This window comes from Oncorhynchus kisutch, linkage group LG19, assembly GCF_002021735.2.
Source record: "Oncorhynchus kisutch isolate 150728-3 linkage group LG19, Okis_V2, whole genome shotgun sequence".
Classification (NCBI taxonomy): Eukaryota; Metazoa; Chordata; class Actinopteri; order Salmoniformes; family Salmonidae; genus Oncorhynchus; species Oncorhynchus kisutch.
Window position 1 is genome coordinate 52,028,905 of NC_034192.2, and position 15,285 is coordinate 52,044,189.

The window sequence follows — 15,285 nt, forward strand, 5'->3', positions numbered from 1 at the left end:
GGTGGCCATCCCACTTATGTCTACCCGTCAGAGCTGAAGCAGTTGATGCGCGCTGTGTTCCCAGAGGACGTCTGTGACTACCCTGACCCATGCCACGCACAGGTCAGACACAGAGGTTAAAGGTCAAATATGTATTTGAAGCAAACACCTTTGCTATGGGTTCTGCTCTTGACTTGGGTTGATATTCACACAAAGTTTATAATGGGTTATATCAGTAATGATTGCATTTACTATTTAAATGTTATTATACATTATAGAATTCTTCTTCTGGCTTCTAAAAGTGCTCTGTTGTTTTCTGAGTATAAACACTCTTCTTCATGGCCTACGTGTGTAGGTGGTGCAGGTGACTATAGAGGACCTTCAGGGAATTGAGTCCTCTTGGCTGAAGAGGGCACTTACATAGTAACAGCATAGCTGCATAGCGACAGCATAGCTGCATAGCGACAGGCCTTGGTTTGTTTGTTAAGGGCCTTTAAAGTTGTTACCACAAGCACTGTTATTAAAGCATTTTATCCCTCAAATTCAGACATCCATGTACTAATGTGTGTTTTCGCTTTTGATGTATTTGATTCCAACAAAATCAAAATAAACTGGGAGAACAATAGGAAGTATTGTGGTTTTTAAGCAAATATTTACATATTACACATTGATCCAACTAAATAAACCAGTTTTAAGGATATTTAACAAGATGAATACATTTTTGTCAGGTCAAACAGAGAGATTTGATCCATCCTGTGAGTGGTAACGTTGTTATAGGACAACACTGAACTGGAGAAATATGTATTCAGTTATAGCTTGATGTCATGTTGGGTCCTCCATGCCTTCTAGTAGTGTGTCTGCCACACCGTAAAAGAGAGGACTGCAGTATATGTCACTCAGAGAGCATACTACTGTTTCAATGTAGTGAAATTATGTTCAAATAGAACATGCAAACACAACTAACCATACAGGCATTACTACTTTAAGTTTGGATCCGTTTTATATTTACCAATAGAGCAGTCAGCATTGGGGACAGTAGTAATGTTCAGAAGTCTGTAACAACTTGGGAGATAAAAATGTAAAATCAAAATGTGTTCTTTCAATTTCTCTATTCTTTCAATTACATAAAATGCTTTTTGATTAAAAAAAAACCAGTGAGAATAGATAGCAGGCTTTTATGTTGGGATATACTTGACTTCCTGTCTTGAGCACATATGCTAGCGTCTGTGTGCAAATCAAAACCAAACCTCCATCACTGTATATAAGACAAGTATGAGGAACTTGCTGTGTGTTTCTGAGGCTATTCCTCTACCTACAAAATGTACTGTACGTTAATCAACATCATACTGATATTTCATATTTTTCAATTGCCAAGCCAATAGATGCAACGATCACTAAATTCCACTATGTTAACCAATCAGTCTCAGACGAGGATCTTTTACGGTGCCCCTTTACGCTAAATTAGTGGAGAGGTTAATAATGGAGAATACTCACTCAGGGATTTGATAACAAAGGCATTTCACCATCATGCACACACACACACACACACTACATGATTTGGAAAGGCACACACCCGTCTACGGTACACAACATGTACGATAACGGACTCATTTCAACCATCAGGCAAACCCGGGGGTTTCCCCTCTATGTCTATGGGATGTAGATGTGCATCACCTGGATAAGCCCTATGTGCCACAGTGCAGCTTCAGCAGTACGGGTTTGAAAAAACTGGAGAAAGTGGAGCTCTATGGGAAAACACGGTTAAAAATAATAATATATTCTTTATTTTAAAACATATAGAACACATCTGTAATAACAAATAAAAGCTACAAAAAGGCAAGTGATTGAAAACTGTTATAACAAATATACTAGTAATTTCATGTTTCAGCAGAATGTGAGCATCATTTGTGCGTTTTTATGCTCTGCTTTCATAATGCAGGCTAATCATGCAACTTATCACCCCTCTTTCTCAGACCACTCCTGGTATCCTCCGGCATAGTTGACGGCCCTGAAACGAGAGTAGGAAGATGTCATCATTTACAAAAGTATCCCAAGGCATCAAACACAGTATACAGAGCAGTATTGTCAAAATGTACACTCATACTTTTGGAATCCAAGGCCTCGTGCCTTGTCTGTGGCCACGCCTCCTCGCCGGCCCATCTGACAGTGAAACACCAGCTCAGGGGCATCCAGGGGGGGTTTGGGCACCCCGTATTTGGCCTGGAACTCAGCAGGGTCCAGCGCTAGGGCACTCTCCACTGTATCAACTGGGAGAGGAGACACAGGAAGTTTGCAATACGACTCCATTTAGAACGCAATAAATATACCTAAATAAGTAGCTCAATGACAACAGTAAATCAAACCTTTCTTGCTCATATTTGGCTGAATTACACCCATATAAATTGGGGTTCATTATGCTTCCAAAGTTTTGGACTCTGGACAGCAAATTCCAATTGAAACGGAGAGTGTAATTTTACTACAGGACTCCGACTGAAGCTCACCTGGAATATGGATTGATCCTGGAATGTGTCCTCTGTCTACCTCCTCTTTTGTCCTTACATCAACCACCAGAAGACCCTTGTTGCTCTTGGTCAGGAGGGCCTTAAGGTCAGAGTAGGAGATATCCTTATCTGTGGAGAGGTGATTCACAGCTAACTTCATGTTGCTTCCTGGTACTAACCATAACCTCTCTTTGAGGAAACAAACTTGTAAGAAAATAACATGTATTCTACTACAGAGTCAGACAGTGAGAATGCAGAAGTTGCACCAAAATATTACAGTAGAAAAGTGCTGAGTCACTGTACGGTACGATACCATGCCCAGCCACTTTCAAACCCCACATAGCCTATCAAATCAACGATTGACATTTGATCCAATGTATATTGTCGTATTATAGCTCACAAAGACAGATGACAGATGATCAGTAACGATCTAGTAGCACTGCGAACTACACAAAGAAGGTAAATGCAGAATACAATCGTGGCATTTGCACTTACCTGAGTTTGCCATCTTGTTTCCTGGTGCGTATTTGAATGGAATATTGATTGTTATGTACCACATTATTTCCTCATTCATTCCAAGAAGATTTTTGAGCGGTAACCATTGGACGAAATTCTTAAAAAGGAGGGACTTATGACAGTATTGTAGCTATAGCCAATCAGACCGATTCTTCATCTTCAACGGTTCATCTTACTCAAGTTTCAAAATAAAAGTTGCATTACTGTTATAGGACATCACTTTATTACTTCCAGCAATATTCATTGAGTTGCATCAACATATTATGTTCCTTCCATTAAAAACAATCAGTCACACAAACTCATGATGTAAACACTTTTATTCTAAAAACAATTGCTTTTGTTATTCATAAGTCAGTTTTATTTATTCTACACATGAATCCGACTGCCATAACTCTTCCCTGTCATGATCGAATGGTACACAAGCAGTGGCTACCCGTCATTCAGGGCAGGAGCTCCACCTGTTTTGAACCCCACATTTTTAGAAAAAAAAGAGACTTTCCTGTTTTGCATGTTATTTTAATTAATTAATACGTGTCACATATCAGTCTGCAAACAATGTAAAAAAAGATCTAGGATTGAGTTAATAAACCTGCATACAAACATGGTCTTTTTTTTGTTTTCTTGAGTAAGGCAGCTCCAAAATGCAGGTGTTTCAGCCTAGCTCAGTGCTTTCTGTGGTGGTGGGGCAAGCCAGCATAAAATACGGAGCGTTGCGCCGTGATTGGCTCAGTGTTCTGTCACTCATGGGGACACCACGTCACCGCCATGTCTAAGGGTAGAGTTAGAAAATTCTAGCTCCTTAGGTGCTGCTATAGAGCTACATTAGAAGTGCTCATCCATGAAGGCTCAAGGTCATTGGCCAAAGTCATCCCCTTAAAATGAAGTCAAATCACGTTATATGTACAGTAGCTTTGATTGGACTGATCATGTCAACATCATACTTTCAAAATCTTAGCTAGCAGTCATCATCATGAATCAAGTTGATAATCTACTCATCGGCCATTGGCCATTGGACATAAACATTACACAACAAGTTGGAAATCGCAAATTCAACGATGAATGGTTTGGAAGGAATCAGTGATAGTGGCTAACTGCAAGCATTACAAAGCAATCACTAGCCTTCTATTCAGTAGAGTGGCTATGATAAAATGATAAACATTCAACATTGGCCATGCTGTCAATGAAATCTGGGATTAAGGGGCTCTTTTCCAAGTTTAAAATGATAAACATTCAACATTGGCTATGCTGTCAATGAAGAATAATTTGTGCCGCGCTCAAAACGTCTGTTTATTATTTATGTAATAAATTATGTAATATGCCAGGGAGATATGTATACTGTAGAAAGTAATACTACGTGTATGTTGTGTAGTAAGATGTTAGTAGCCCATGTGCCTCATCCTAATAATTTGGTCTATTTACACCTCTTAATTACACCTACTGTTCTGGTGATGCACATGTAGCTTATAACCTATTTTAGAGAAATGTAATCATTGAATATTGTAAGAGCTTTCACTGTCTGCTTATATTCCCCCTTCATTTATCCTATGGTTCTGACTTGGTGTACAGGGAGAACACTGTAAGAACAGCCTATGTTCTGAATTCTGTCGCTGTACATTTCAAAAGTGCTAAACAAAGAGTTATATTAACTATGTCCATCCTAGCTTGCTCATTAATGTCTTAATCGAAATTACGGATAGCCTCTTATCCTCTTGTCATCCCCTTGTGCCATAGTTTGTACATCTCAATTGTCATTAGAAACCGCATTTGTTTAAGCAAGTCAGCTATATCAGCTATGTTTTTTTTAAGTCAGTAAATGAGGCTGAATGAACTGTTTCACTGCCAGACAAGGCTCCGCTGATAGCCAGGTGTAGCAGTGGTGAGACGTTGGGACTGCTGTTGGGACAGCTTTATGTAGGCCCTAACAGTTTATGGGTACCGTTTGTCACCGTTATAGTGCAATTAATGTATTGTTTAGTCTTGTGTCGTGTAGTGTAATGGCTTTGCTGGCATGCACATCCCATTTTTTTGCCCCACCAAGATTTACATGTTAAAATCACCACTGTACACAAGTTAATTTGCCAGCAAACAACCTGCAATCTCTTTAGTTACAAAGCTTCTTAAGCTTTTGTTAGGGTTATTTAGTCCACAAAAGTCAAAAGTTATTACTAATTTCCATATTCCTAAGTGCAGGATTTTGAACAACCTGAGCACTGTGCTGGTGAGTCACTGGTGAGGGAAGCCGTTTAGTCTCTGTCCCATCCCAGTTAATTTACTCTTACATTCTCTGCTACACAGAATTGTATCACAGCGTTCCCTCCGTGCTGTAGGAGGGGTTCCCCAGCCCCTCGGCAGAGTTTTCCCCTGTTTTACACGTCTGTCGCCTCCAGAGGACCAGGGCGACCAAGGAGAGGAGCAGGAGAAATCCCAGCCCCCCTCCGATGACCCCCACCCTTAGGGCCAGGTTGGTGGCCTCAGGGGGGTCGTAGCGCAGGCAGGAGAGATCCGAGGGGGCGCTGGTTCCCGCTATGTTCACTGCCTCCACACACACCTTGACACCTGCCTCTAGTTCCCCCAGCACCCCGCTCCGAGAATCACCCGTGAACTGGAGAGGCGCTCCCTTTCGATCTTCGATTACGACCCGGTATCCAGATACCACAGAGGCTGGAGCGCACCACCGTACCTCTGCCCCTCCATCAGTGCCTGGCACTAGCTTCTGGAGGTGTGGCGCGTGAGGGGGCTCGTCTACTCCGCTTAGCCCAGGGCAGAGGCACCCAGTCTGGGCAGAGAGCTGGGAGCAGGGCATCTGGTTGTCCTGGCAGGGGTGGTAGTCACAGGGCTTGGGCTGCATCGGAACCAGAGTAGAAGCTGATGAGGTTTTGCTGTAATTGGGAGGGGAATGGGAAGCGTTCTCTTCAGTGTAGTCATCTTCATCGTAGTCAAAGCCCACACCGGTAACATATTGGATCTTGGGGTGTGTGACCGTTGGGGAGGTGGGAATGGCGTGTGTGAGGAGGGGTTGGGTGTTGATGAGGTGGGTGGGAAGCAGGTCAGGGGTCAGTACTAGTAGAAGGAGCAGAGCTGCCCAATTCCAGCAGAATGACGTCATCTCTGTGGGACAGAAATGGAAAGATTATAACCACAAGTAGGAATTAACTACCACATTATTACCGTGCGAACCCGTACAGGAGCAGACACAGGATACAACAGACAGAAAGATACAGAACAATAATTTACTGTAGGACAATTGGTTCACAGAGAGATGATGTACTGTAAGACAACCGGTTTACAGAGAGATAATGTACTGTGAAGACAACTGGTTCACAGAGAGATAATGTACCGTAGGGCAATCGGTTCACAGAGAGATAATGTACAATAGGACAATCGGTCCACAGAGATATAATGTACTGTAGGACAATCGGTTCACAGAGAGATAATGTACTGTAGGACAACCGGTTCACAGAGAGATAATGTACTGTAGGACAACCGGTTCACAGAGAGATAAACTAATAAGGCTGATTCTCAAGGAGTAAAAAAATAGTATCCACCAGCTAGTGCTTTCTTCTCAGTTGGCAGGGTGCCAGACAAATCTGTGGGAACCCAAACTGTACTCTCAACATATGCTAGTCCTCCTTTTAGTTTCCACATACTTTCATCCATAGAATAACACATCATCAATCTAAATGATTAAAGTTGTTGGAGGACTTTATCTGAGTTGACGTTGACTATGTTAATCGTTATGTTAATCAATTGTTGTGAGAAAGATTAGAACAGTCATGCTCTCAAATGTATCACCATAGCAACCAATTGAAAGAAAACTAAAACAAACCAATGCCAGTAGTGATCTTTTACTATACCTGAATTGAAGAATAATAAGATATCTAATGTCTCTTTCTGCTCTTCACTCTTCTTTGTGCTTTTCTTAACTCACATTCTCGCTCTCTTTCTCTCTACATCAGCGTCTTCTTTTATTCTCACCAAACTTTCCCCTCCCTTTTAACACACCCTAATTTTCTCCCCTCTGTGCCCCTTTCTCACTCTCTCTCTCTCTCTCTTTCTCTCTCTTTCACTCTCTCTCTCTAGGTCTCCTTGGCTCTTTCAGGAGGGGGGAGGGTGTACTGTTTGTTTGTGTCCCTCCTTGCATACCAATTTACTCTTCAGTAGCAGTAGGTAAGCTTGAGTGGGCTTGTTAGTGTGTGTGTTTTTGTAGGTATATTGTGTGTTGGCTGTTCATGACATCATTGTATGACAAAGTGCCCATGTATTTCTATGTGTAATGTATGTGAATAGAACATGAGTTTGGCATCAGATCATATTAAAGCATGTGACCCACATACTCACATTCAGGTGTGTACGAGAGTGTGTCAGCGTGTGTGAGGGTGAATGCTTGCGTGCGTGAGTGAGAGAGAGACAGGGAGTGAATGTTTGAGCATGCATGTTTATTGTCACAATCCCCATGGTGTGCATTGTTGCGGACCTGAAGGAGGGGAGGAGGAGGACAGAGATTTGACTCCAGTCCTTATATGGAGGAGAGCTGGCAAGGTGGACAAGCTGGGACATGATAGAAGTAATAGCATCTGATTGAGAAAGACAGAGAGACAGGAAACCAGAATCAGAGCAGGAGTCACCTAGCTTCCCCTTTGTCTTGTCCTACACGCCAAAACACAATACTTCCCCTTTGTCTTGTCCTACACCCCAAAACACAATACTTCCCCTTTGTCTTGTCCTTCACCCCAAAACACAATACTTCCCCTTTGTCTTGTACTACACCCCAAATACTACTGCTACACAACACCTCACATACCCTGAAGTGCTATTGTTATCTAGTACTACTACAATCCACAACATGACACTTCATCTTGACTATAAGTTGTAGTTATCTAATACTACCCCAACATGTTACCTTAAGCCCAAAATATTACAAGTTGTAACTTTATTAGTGGGCGTTATGCAGGGGCTTATCTGAAATTCAAGTAAATAATTAATGTATGAAGAAATGGAATGTATCAGTGGAGGCTCCTCAGAGGAGGAAAGGGAGGACCACCCTCCTCAGTTCATTTCATAAAAATGTAAATCTTAAAACATTAAAAAAGTTATACTTTTTAGATAAAATACTTTTTAGATAAAACAATACTAAATATAATCACGTCACCAAAGAAGGTCTACAGTAGCCTGTACAGAGGTCTGTAGGGTAGCACCATGGTGTAGCCGAAGGACTGCTAGCTTCAGTCCTCCTCTGGGTACATTGACTTCAATACAAAACCTAGGAGGCTCATGGTTCTCACCCCCTTCCAAAGACATACAAAGTAATTATGACAACTTCCGGAGGACGTCCTCCATCAGAGCTTTTGCAGCGTGAACTGACATGTTGTCCACCCAATCAAAGGATCAGAGAATGAATTTAGTACTGAAAGCAAAAGCTACAGCTAGCTAGCACTGCAGTGTATAAAATGTGGTGAGTAGGTGACTCAAAGAGAGAGAAAGACAATAGTTGAACAGTTTTGAACAAATGAATTTCTTCCAAAATGAAGGAGAAGCAAGAGAGAAAGAGAGAGATTTTGTCTTTTTTTTCACTTTCAGTTTCACTTGCTTAGCTAGCAAATGCAGTTATCTAGTTTAGCCTACTGAAACACCCTGCTCAAACAGAGGGATGCTATGTTAGCTAGCTGGCTTTGATTTTCCAAAACAGCACTGGAACTCTTCCAAGTCAAGGTAAGCTTTTGGTATTACTCACTTATTGCCACCGGGGCCCGCTGGTGTAACTGCTTACTGACTGTACACTAATGTTACTGCATGATTATAGCGAGTTTAACTAACGCGTTAGTTCTATTAGCTATGCTGACTATGACGTTAAGCTAATATGGTGACAACGATGTAGGCTGTGTGTAGCGGTTTGGCTTGGAAAGTTTTTTTCACCTGGTCACATACAGCTGATGTGTTGTGCATTGAAGTCCACAAGTGAAGGGAAGAGAAGGAATACAACGTGGCTGTTATGAGAGTGAACTGTTTTTACGCGTGATCAGGGCTGTATTCATTCCCTGATTCTGTTGAAAAACGTTTCTTAAACGAAAGCAAATGGAACAAAATGGGGATAAACATACCTGAATTTGTCCAATAGAAACTCTTGTTTGCAACTATTGGACTGATGATTACAGCTAGAAGCAGGCAAGAGTGGCGGTATTGAATGTCATTGTCTGTCACCTCAAATTTGTCTCTCAACCTGTATGCACCTATTTTGTAAACTTTCATTCATAGGCTAGGTTGTAGCAATCTCATGATGGGTATAGGGAAAATTGGAGTATCTTGTAGTAGCTTAAACCTATCGATGTTACATTGAACTGGGAGAATGGAATGTGAATGAGTCATCCAATATGCTGTAATAGAAATAAGGTCATACTTATGAAAAAAAATCTTAAACAGCACTGATCGCCACTGGAATGTATGTATCATGAAGTGAGACTATAGGTACTAACATGACATCACATAAATCATACTAACAGGACATCACATAAATCATGCTAACATGACACCACATAAATTATGCTAACATGACATCACATAAATGATGCTAACATGCTAACAACCTTGACTTTCTCTGCCTCTCAGAGACATGGCTTCATAAACACTCTCCATGTGCTGCTTTGGTTGTGCCTGGCTACAATGTTTTCAGGAGAGACAGGATTGAGGGAAGAGGAGGGGGTGTGATGATTTACATTAAAGAACATATCCGATGTAAACAAATTGAGTGGTCATGTGATAATGAACTAGAATGTATCGGCCTGAACGTTACACTGTCTCCCCAAATGTCTTTTACCCTCATTGGAATGTATAGGCCACCTTCCACCAAAAATGTGTTTTTTGATCAGTTTAATACCATGCTTAGGGAATGTGATTTTGGGAAAGAGGTCATCTTAATGGGAGATTTTAACATTAATTATGAAGACAAGTGTTGTAGGAAAACCCTCAAACGGATCACTAATACCTTTGACCTTACACAGCTAGTTAAAGGGCCAACCAGGGTGACTTGTTGCTCTAAAACACAGATTGATTTTGTGTTCAGTAATAAACCAGAGAGAGTGACTAAATCATTCAATATGGTTACTGGGCTGTCTGATCATAATCTGACACTTATAGCCAGAAAGCTGTCTAAGAGCAGGTTTAACCTCTCTACTGTTAGAAAGCCGGATCAACTCAGAATACCTAAGAGTGAATTAAATAATTTTGAAAAAGCAATTAAGGGAATAAACTGGAATGATCTCTTGTCCTATACAGACGTGGAAGCTGATAGTCAGGTTTTTCTATCCACAATCCAGACTACAATAAATGGCTTCCTAAAGAAAATCAAATCCAAACCTGGCCAAAAGAGCACTCTTCCTTGGCTAAATGGAGAAATCTGGAAATTGATGAAAGAACGAGATTATGCTCTAAAAATAGCCCTAAAATCTAAATTAGAGCATGACAGACGTAGGTTTACCATGTTGAGAAATAAGGTGATGAAAGAAATCAGACAGACCAAGGCAAACTTTTTTATTAACATAATTGGTGAAGCAAAGGGAAATTCTAAATTGATATGGGAGAATCTAAAAAAGTTAACAGGGAAAGACCATAGTAACACTGCAAAAAGACTAGAAATCATGGTGAATAACAATCTAACACAGGATGCAGTCGAAATAGCAATAGCCTTCAATTCCTACTTTATTGACTCTGTCAGGGTACTGACACAGAACCCCTCCACTTGTTTCTTGGGCTCAGTGCTAGTGAATGACACTCATCCTGTCTTCATCATAAGGGAGGTTTCTGAGTCAAAGGTGAACAAGGTGATTAGCTCACTAAAGAACTCTAAAGCCAAAGATGTGTTTGGGATGGACTCTACCTTTCTTAAAAACTACAAAGAGTCACTCATTGGCCCCATTACTAAGGTCACCAACACATCTATTGGTCTCGGTGTGTTTCCAAGGGTATGGAAGTCGGCCATAATAACGGCCATCTTTAAATCAGGCGACCCTGCTAACGTGAGTAACTACAGGCCCATTAGTATATTACCTGTGGTGTCAAAGGTTGTTGAAAAGTGTGTAGCAGAACAACTGATTGCCCACCTCAACAACAGCCCCTTCACATTACACTCCATGCAGTTTGGCTTCAGAGCGAAACACTCCACAGAAACGGCCAACTGCTTTCTTCTGGAAAATGTGAAGTCCAAGATGGACAAAGGGGGTGCTGTTGGGGCTGTGTTTCTGGACCTAAGGAAGGCTTTTGATACTGTTAACCATGAGATTCTCATCACAAAATTGTCCAAGTTCAACTTTTCCCCTGATGCCTTGAGATGGATGAAATCATACCTTGAAGGCAGAACTCAGTGTGTCAGAGTGAGCAATGAGCTGTCGCCCACTCGTAGCTATGATGTGTTCAGCCTGTACATTAATGATCTGCCTTCTGTCTGTACTGGGTCTGAAGTTCAAATGTATGCAGATGATACAGTGATATATGTGCATGCAAAGAGCAAACAACAAGCTGCACAAGAACTCACTACTGTAATGGTCCAGGTTACAAAGTGGCTCAGTGACTCGTGTTTGCATCTCAATGTGAAAAAAACTGTTTGCATGTTCTTCACAAAGAGGGCAACAGATGCTACTGAGCCAGATGTCTATGTGTCAGGGGAGAAGCTCCAGGTGGTATCCGATTTTAAGTACCTTGGCATCATACTTGATTCCAACCTCTCTTTTAAAAAGCATGTGAAAAAGGTAATTCAAATAACCAAATTCAACCTAGCTAATTTCCGATTTATACGAAATTGTTTGACTACAGAGGTAGCAAAACTGTACTTCAAATCTATGATACTCCCCCACTTAACATACTGCTTGACTAGTTGGGCCCAAGCTTGCTGTACAACATTAAAACCTATTCAGTCTGTCTACAAACAGGCTCTCAAAGTGCTTGATAGGAAGCCCAATAGCCATCATCATTGTCACATCCTTAGAAAGCATGAGCTCTTGAGTTGGGAAAATCTTGTGCAATACACCGACGCATGTCTTGTATTCAAGATCCTCAATGGCCTGGCTCCCCCTCCACTCATTATTTTTGTTAAACAGAAAACCCAGACATATGGCAGCAGATCCACAAGGTCTGCCATGAGAGGTGACTGTATAGTTCCCCTAAGGAAAAGCACCTTTAGTAAATCTGCATTCTCTGTGAGAGCTTCCCATGTCTGGAATACACTGCCATCAGACACACATAACTGCACCACATATCACACTTTCACAAAATGCTTGAAGACATGGCTAAAGGTCAATCAGATTTGTGAACATGGTCCCTAGCTGTGTGTTGCCACTCCATGTTGTCTGTTGTCTGTAGCTTGTGAGGTGTGGAAACACTTTGTTGCTTTTATGAATTTTGTCTTGCTGCTTTTTGTTTTATGCTGCTCTGTCTGTATGCTACGTCTTGCTTGTCCTATGTTGCTCTGTCTGTATGCTATGTCTTGCTTGTTCTATGTTGTTATTGTCTATATTGTAATTGTTTTTAATAACCTGCCCAGGGACTGCGGTTGAAAATGAGCCGGTTGGCTAAAACCGGCACTTTTACTGAAATGTTGATTAATGTGCACTGTCCCTGTAAAAATAAAAATAAACTCAAACTCAAACATGACATCACATAAATTATGCTAACATGGCACCACATAAATGATGCTAACATGATATCACATAAATGATGCTAACATGACATCACATAAATGATGCTAACATGACATCTCTCACTGACAAGAATGGAAGAACACTGACAACATACACAAACATACTTTACCTTCAGCATTTCCTCATGTTTATTTTGTTGTTAACTTCTACCTGAGTCTGGTTCTAACCAGATGGATACAGGGGGTCAGATGGAAACAGGGGGTCAGATGGAAACAGGGGGTCAGATGGAAACAGGAGCCCAGATGGAAACAGGGGGTCAGATGGAAACAGGGGGTCAGATGGAAACAGGGGGTCAGATGGATACAGGGGGTCAGATGGAAACAGGGGGTCAGATGGATACAGGGGGTCAGATGGAAACAGGAGCCCAGATGGAAACAGGGGGACAGATGGAAACAGGGGGTCAGATGGAAACAGGAGCCCAGATGGAAACAGGGGGACAGATGGAAACAGGGGGTCAGATGGAGACAGGAGCCCAGATGGAAACAGGGGGACAGATGGAAACAGGGGGTCAGATGGAAACAGGAGCCCAGATGGAAACAGGGGGTCAGATGGAAACAGGGGGTCAGATGGAAACAGGGGGACAGATGGAAACAGGGGGACAGATGGAAACAGGAGCCCAGATGTAAACAGGGGGACAGATGGAAACAGAGAACCAGATGGAAACAGGAGAGCAGATGGAAACATGGGACCAGATGGAATCAGGAACAAAGATGGAAACAGGGGAACAGATGGAAACAGAGGACCAGATGGAAACAGGAGAGCAGATGGAAACATGGGACCAGATGGAAACAGAGAGCAGGTGGAAACAGAGAGCAGATGGAAACATGGGACTAGATGGAAACAGGAGAGCAGATGGACATGGGACCAGATGGAAACGGGCCCAGATGGAAACAGGGACCCAGATGGAAACAGGAGGCAGATGTAAACAGGAGCGCAGACAGAATCGTGGCACATGTCAGACAATATCTACCAGCAGGGATCACTGGATATGTGCATGTTGGTACTGCTAATGTAGCAGGCCTTGAACACTTCCTTAAAAATATAAACACCTATTCAGTCCATTTGTTTTCACATTGATAAATAGCCAACAAGTACTTTTAAGTGGATAATTTATCATGTATCATGAGTCTAGACTGTCAGGGACAGTCATTGCTAGATGCTGTCTGGTCACGTACCCTGAGATGAAACCATGCATGTCCCTTCAGGAGACTGTCTAGCACAGTGTGTCACACAAAATATTGTTTTGTCTGAAAGTATTTTCCCCACTGCGTCACCGTGTGCCAATGACTACAGGTATGAGGGTGAGGGTGTCACCTTTTGATAGAAGAAGTTTGCTTCCAATGAAAATCACACCAGGATCACAGACATCAGCTATGGAATACAGACAGGGACTCTTGATTTGTTTTTGTTCCACTGACAGGCATAAACCAGTGAATTGAATTACATAGAACAAACTGTAACTTTCAGAACCCTGAGGGAAAAGAATGTGATGTGAGTCACAGCAGTGTGATAATGGTTCTGCCAGCACCACCTCACCCCTCGCTGGCTGCTGCATGTTCAGGCATGCTGAACACTACTTACATTACCTCTCTCATCATCTCTCTCTCTCTCTCTCTCTCTCTCTCTCTCTCTCTCTCTCTCTCTCTCTCTCTCTCTCTCTCTCACACACACTCACTCAACCTCTCTTTCTTACCCTCCCTCTCTCACACTCACCCTCTATCCCACTCACCCTCTTTCTCTTTCCCACTCACCCACCCTCTATCTCCTACTCACCCCCTCTCTCTGCCAGTTACCCCCTCTGTCACCCACTCACCCTCTCCCACCCTTTCTCAATCAGTTCCAGTCTGATCCAGACAGCATGCATCATACATCGCTGCTGATGTCTCCGTCTTTTCTTTGCTGGGAGACCACCCGACCCCAGCCTCCACCTCTCAGGGAAATTAAAGACCTTTGACCCATTACATGTGTGAACTGCCGGAAAGTTCTAGAAACAGAACTCCTCAATCATCTATTTATAGGGCCTCATTAAGGAGTGGGATGATGCTCCCACAGAGACAAATCCTATAATATAGGCATCTATGATTATAAAACAAAGCCATCAGTGCATCGAGACAGAGGGACTGTAAGATCAGGAGAGACAAAGGACACTTATCTATAGCCATACACTGAGATAGGTCAACTGTTACATGTTGGCCCCATCCAATGGTGAAAGTGAGCTATTGCGTCACAGCTGTGGCCTATGATTATGGCCAGTTGTTTTTTTGTTTTTTTTACTGTTATTTTCAGCATTGTCCACTAGGTTTGCTGCAGGTAGAAAATCCTAGGAAATGATTTGTAATTGACACAAGCTGTCTTCAATCAATCAATGTCTGGTTGTGTGAGCATTTGGTGGGGAGGTGTAGCTCTAATAATTTGAATTGCACAAAGCCTATTATTTGGTAGGGAATACCATTTGTAGATCACTGATTCTACACCTCTCTTTGCTCAAGCTGATCCTCTCCAATGGACTTGGAAGTTGTAGCTAAAAATGTGTCAAATAGGGGAAGTTTAGAGCCGCAATGAGCAGTAGAAACAATAACAAAGCGTACTCCCCTCACCTGTTT

At 42.1% G+C, this 15,285-nt stretch overlaps 2 protein-coding genes across 2 annotated transcripts; both read right to left on the bottom strand.

Moving 5' to 3' along the window:
- Positions 1-1,735: 1,735 nt before the first annotated feature.
- On the bottom strand, positions 1,736-3,107 carry tstd1 (thiosulfate sulfurtransferase like domain containing 1). Its single transcript, XM_020509379.2, has 4 exons — positions 2,976-3,107; positions 2,481-2,609; positions 2,084-2,246; positions 1,736-1,987 (listed from the first exon to the last, which is right to left on the bottom strand). The coding sequence occupies exons 1-4, from the start codon at positions 3,052-3,054 to the stop codon at positions 1,936-1,938; spliced, it is 423 nt and encodes a 140-aa protein (XP_020364968.1). The 5' UTR covers positions 3,055-3,107; the 3' UTR covers positions 1,736-1,935.
- Positions 3,108-3,295: 188 nt separating this feature from the next.
- LOC109864864 (LRRN4 C-terminal-like protein) lies at positions 3,296-7,082 on the bottom strand. The gene is made up of 2 exons (XM_020452880.2): positions 6,851-7,082; positions 3,296-6,104 (listed from the first exon to the last, which is right to left on the bottom strand). The coding sequence occupies exon 2, from the start codon at positions 6,100-6,102 to the stop codon at positions 5,299-5,301; it is 804 nt and encodes a 267-aa protein (XP_020308469.1). The 5' UTR covers positions 6,103-6,104; positions 6,851-7,082; the 3' UTR covers positions 3,296-5,298.
- Positions 7,083-15,285: the final 8,203 nt, after the last annotated feature.

Bases quoted from the DNA above. Each gene is read 5' to 3' on its own strand.
- LOC109864864 (XM_020452880.2), bottom strand. From the start codon at position 6,102: ATGACGTCATTCTGCTGGAATTGGGCAGCTCTGCTCCTTCTACTAGTA.
- tstd1 (XM_020509379.2), bottom strand. From the start codon at position 3,054: ATGAATGAGGAAATAATGTGGTACATAACAATCAATATTCCATTCAAA. The intron at 2,610-2,975 runs GTAAGTGCAAAT...ACCTCTCCACAG, and splicing joins AAACAAGATGGCAAACTCAG to ATAAGGATATCTCCTACTCT. The intron at 1,988-2,083 runs GTATGAGTGTAC...CTCTCGTTTCAG, and splicing joins CGAGGCCTTGGATTCCAAAA to GGCCGTCAACTATGCCGGAG.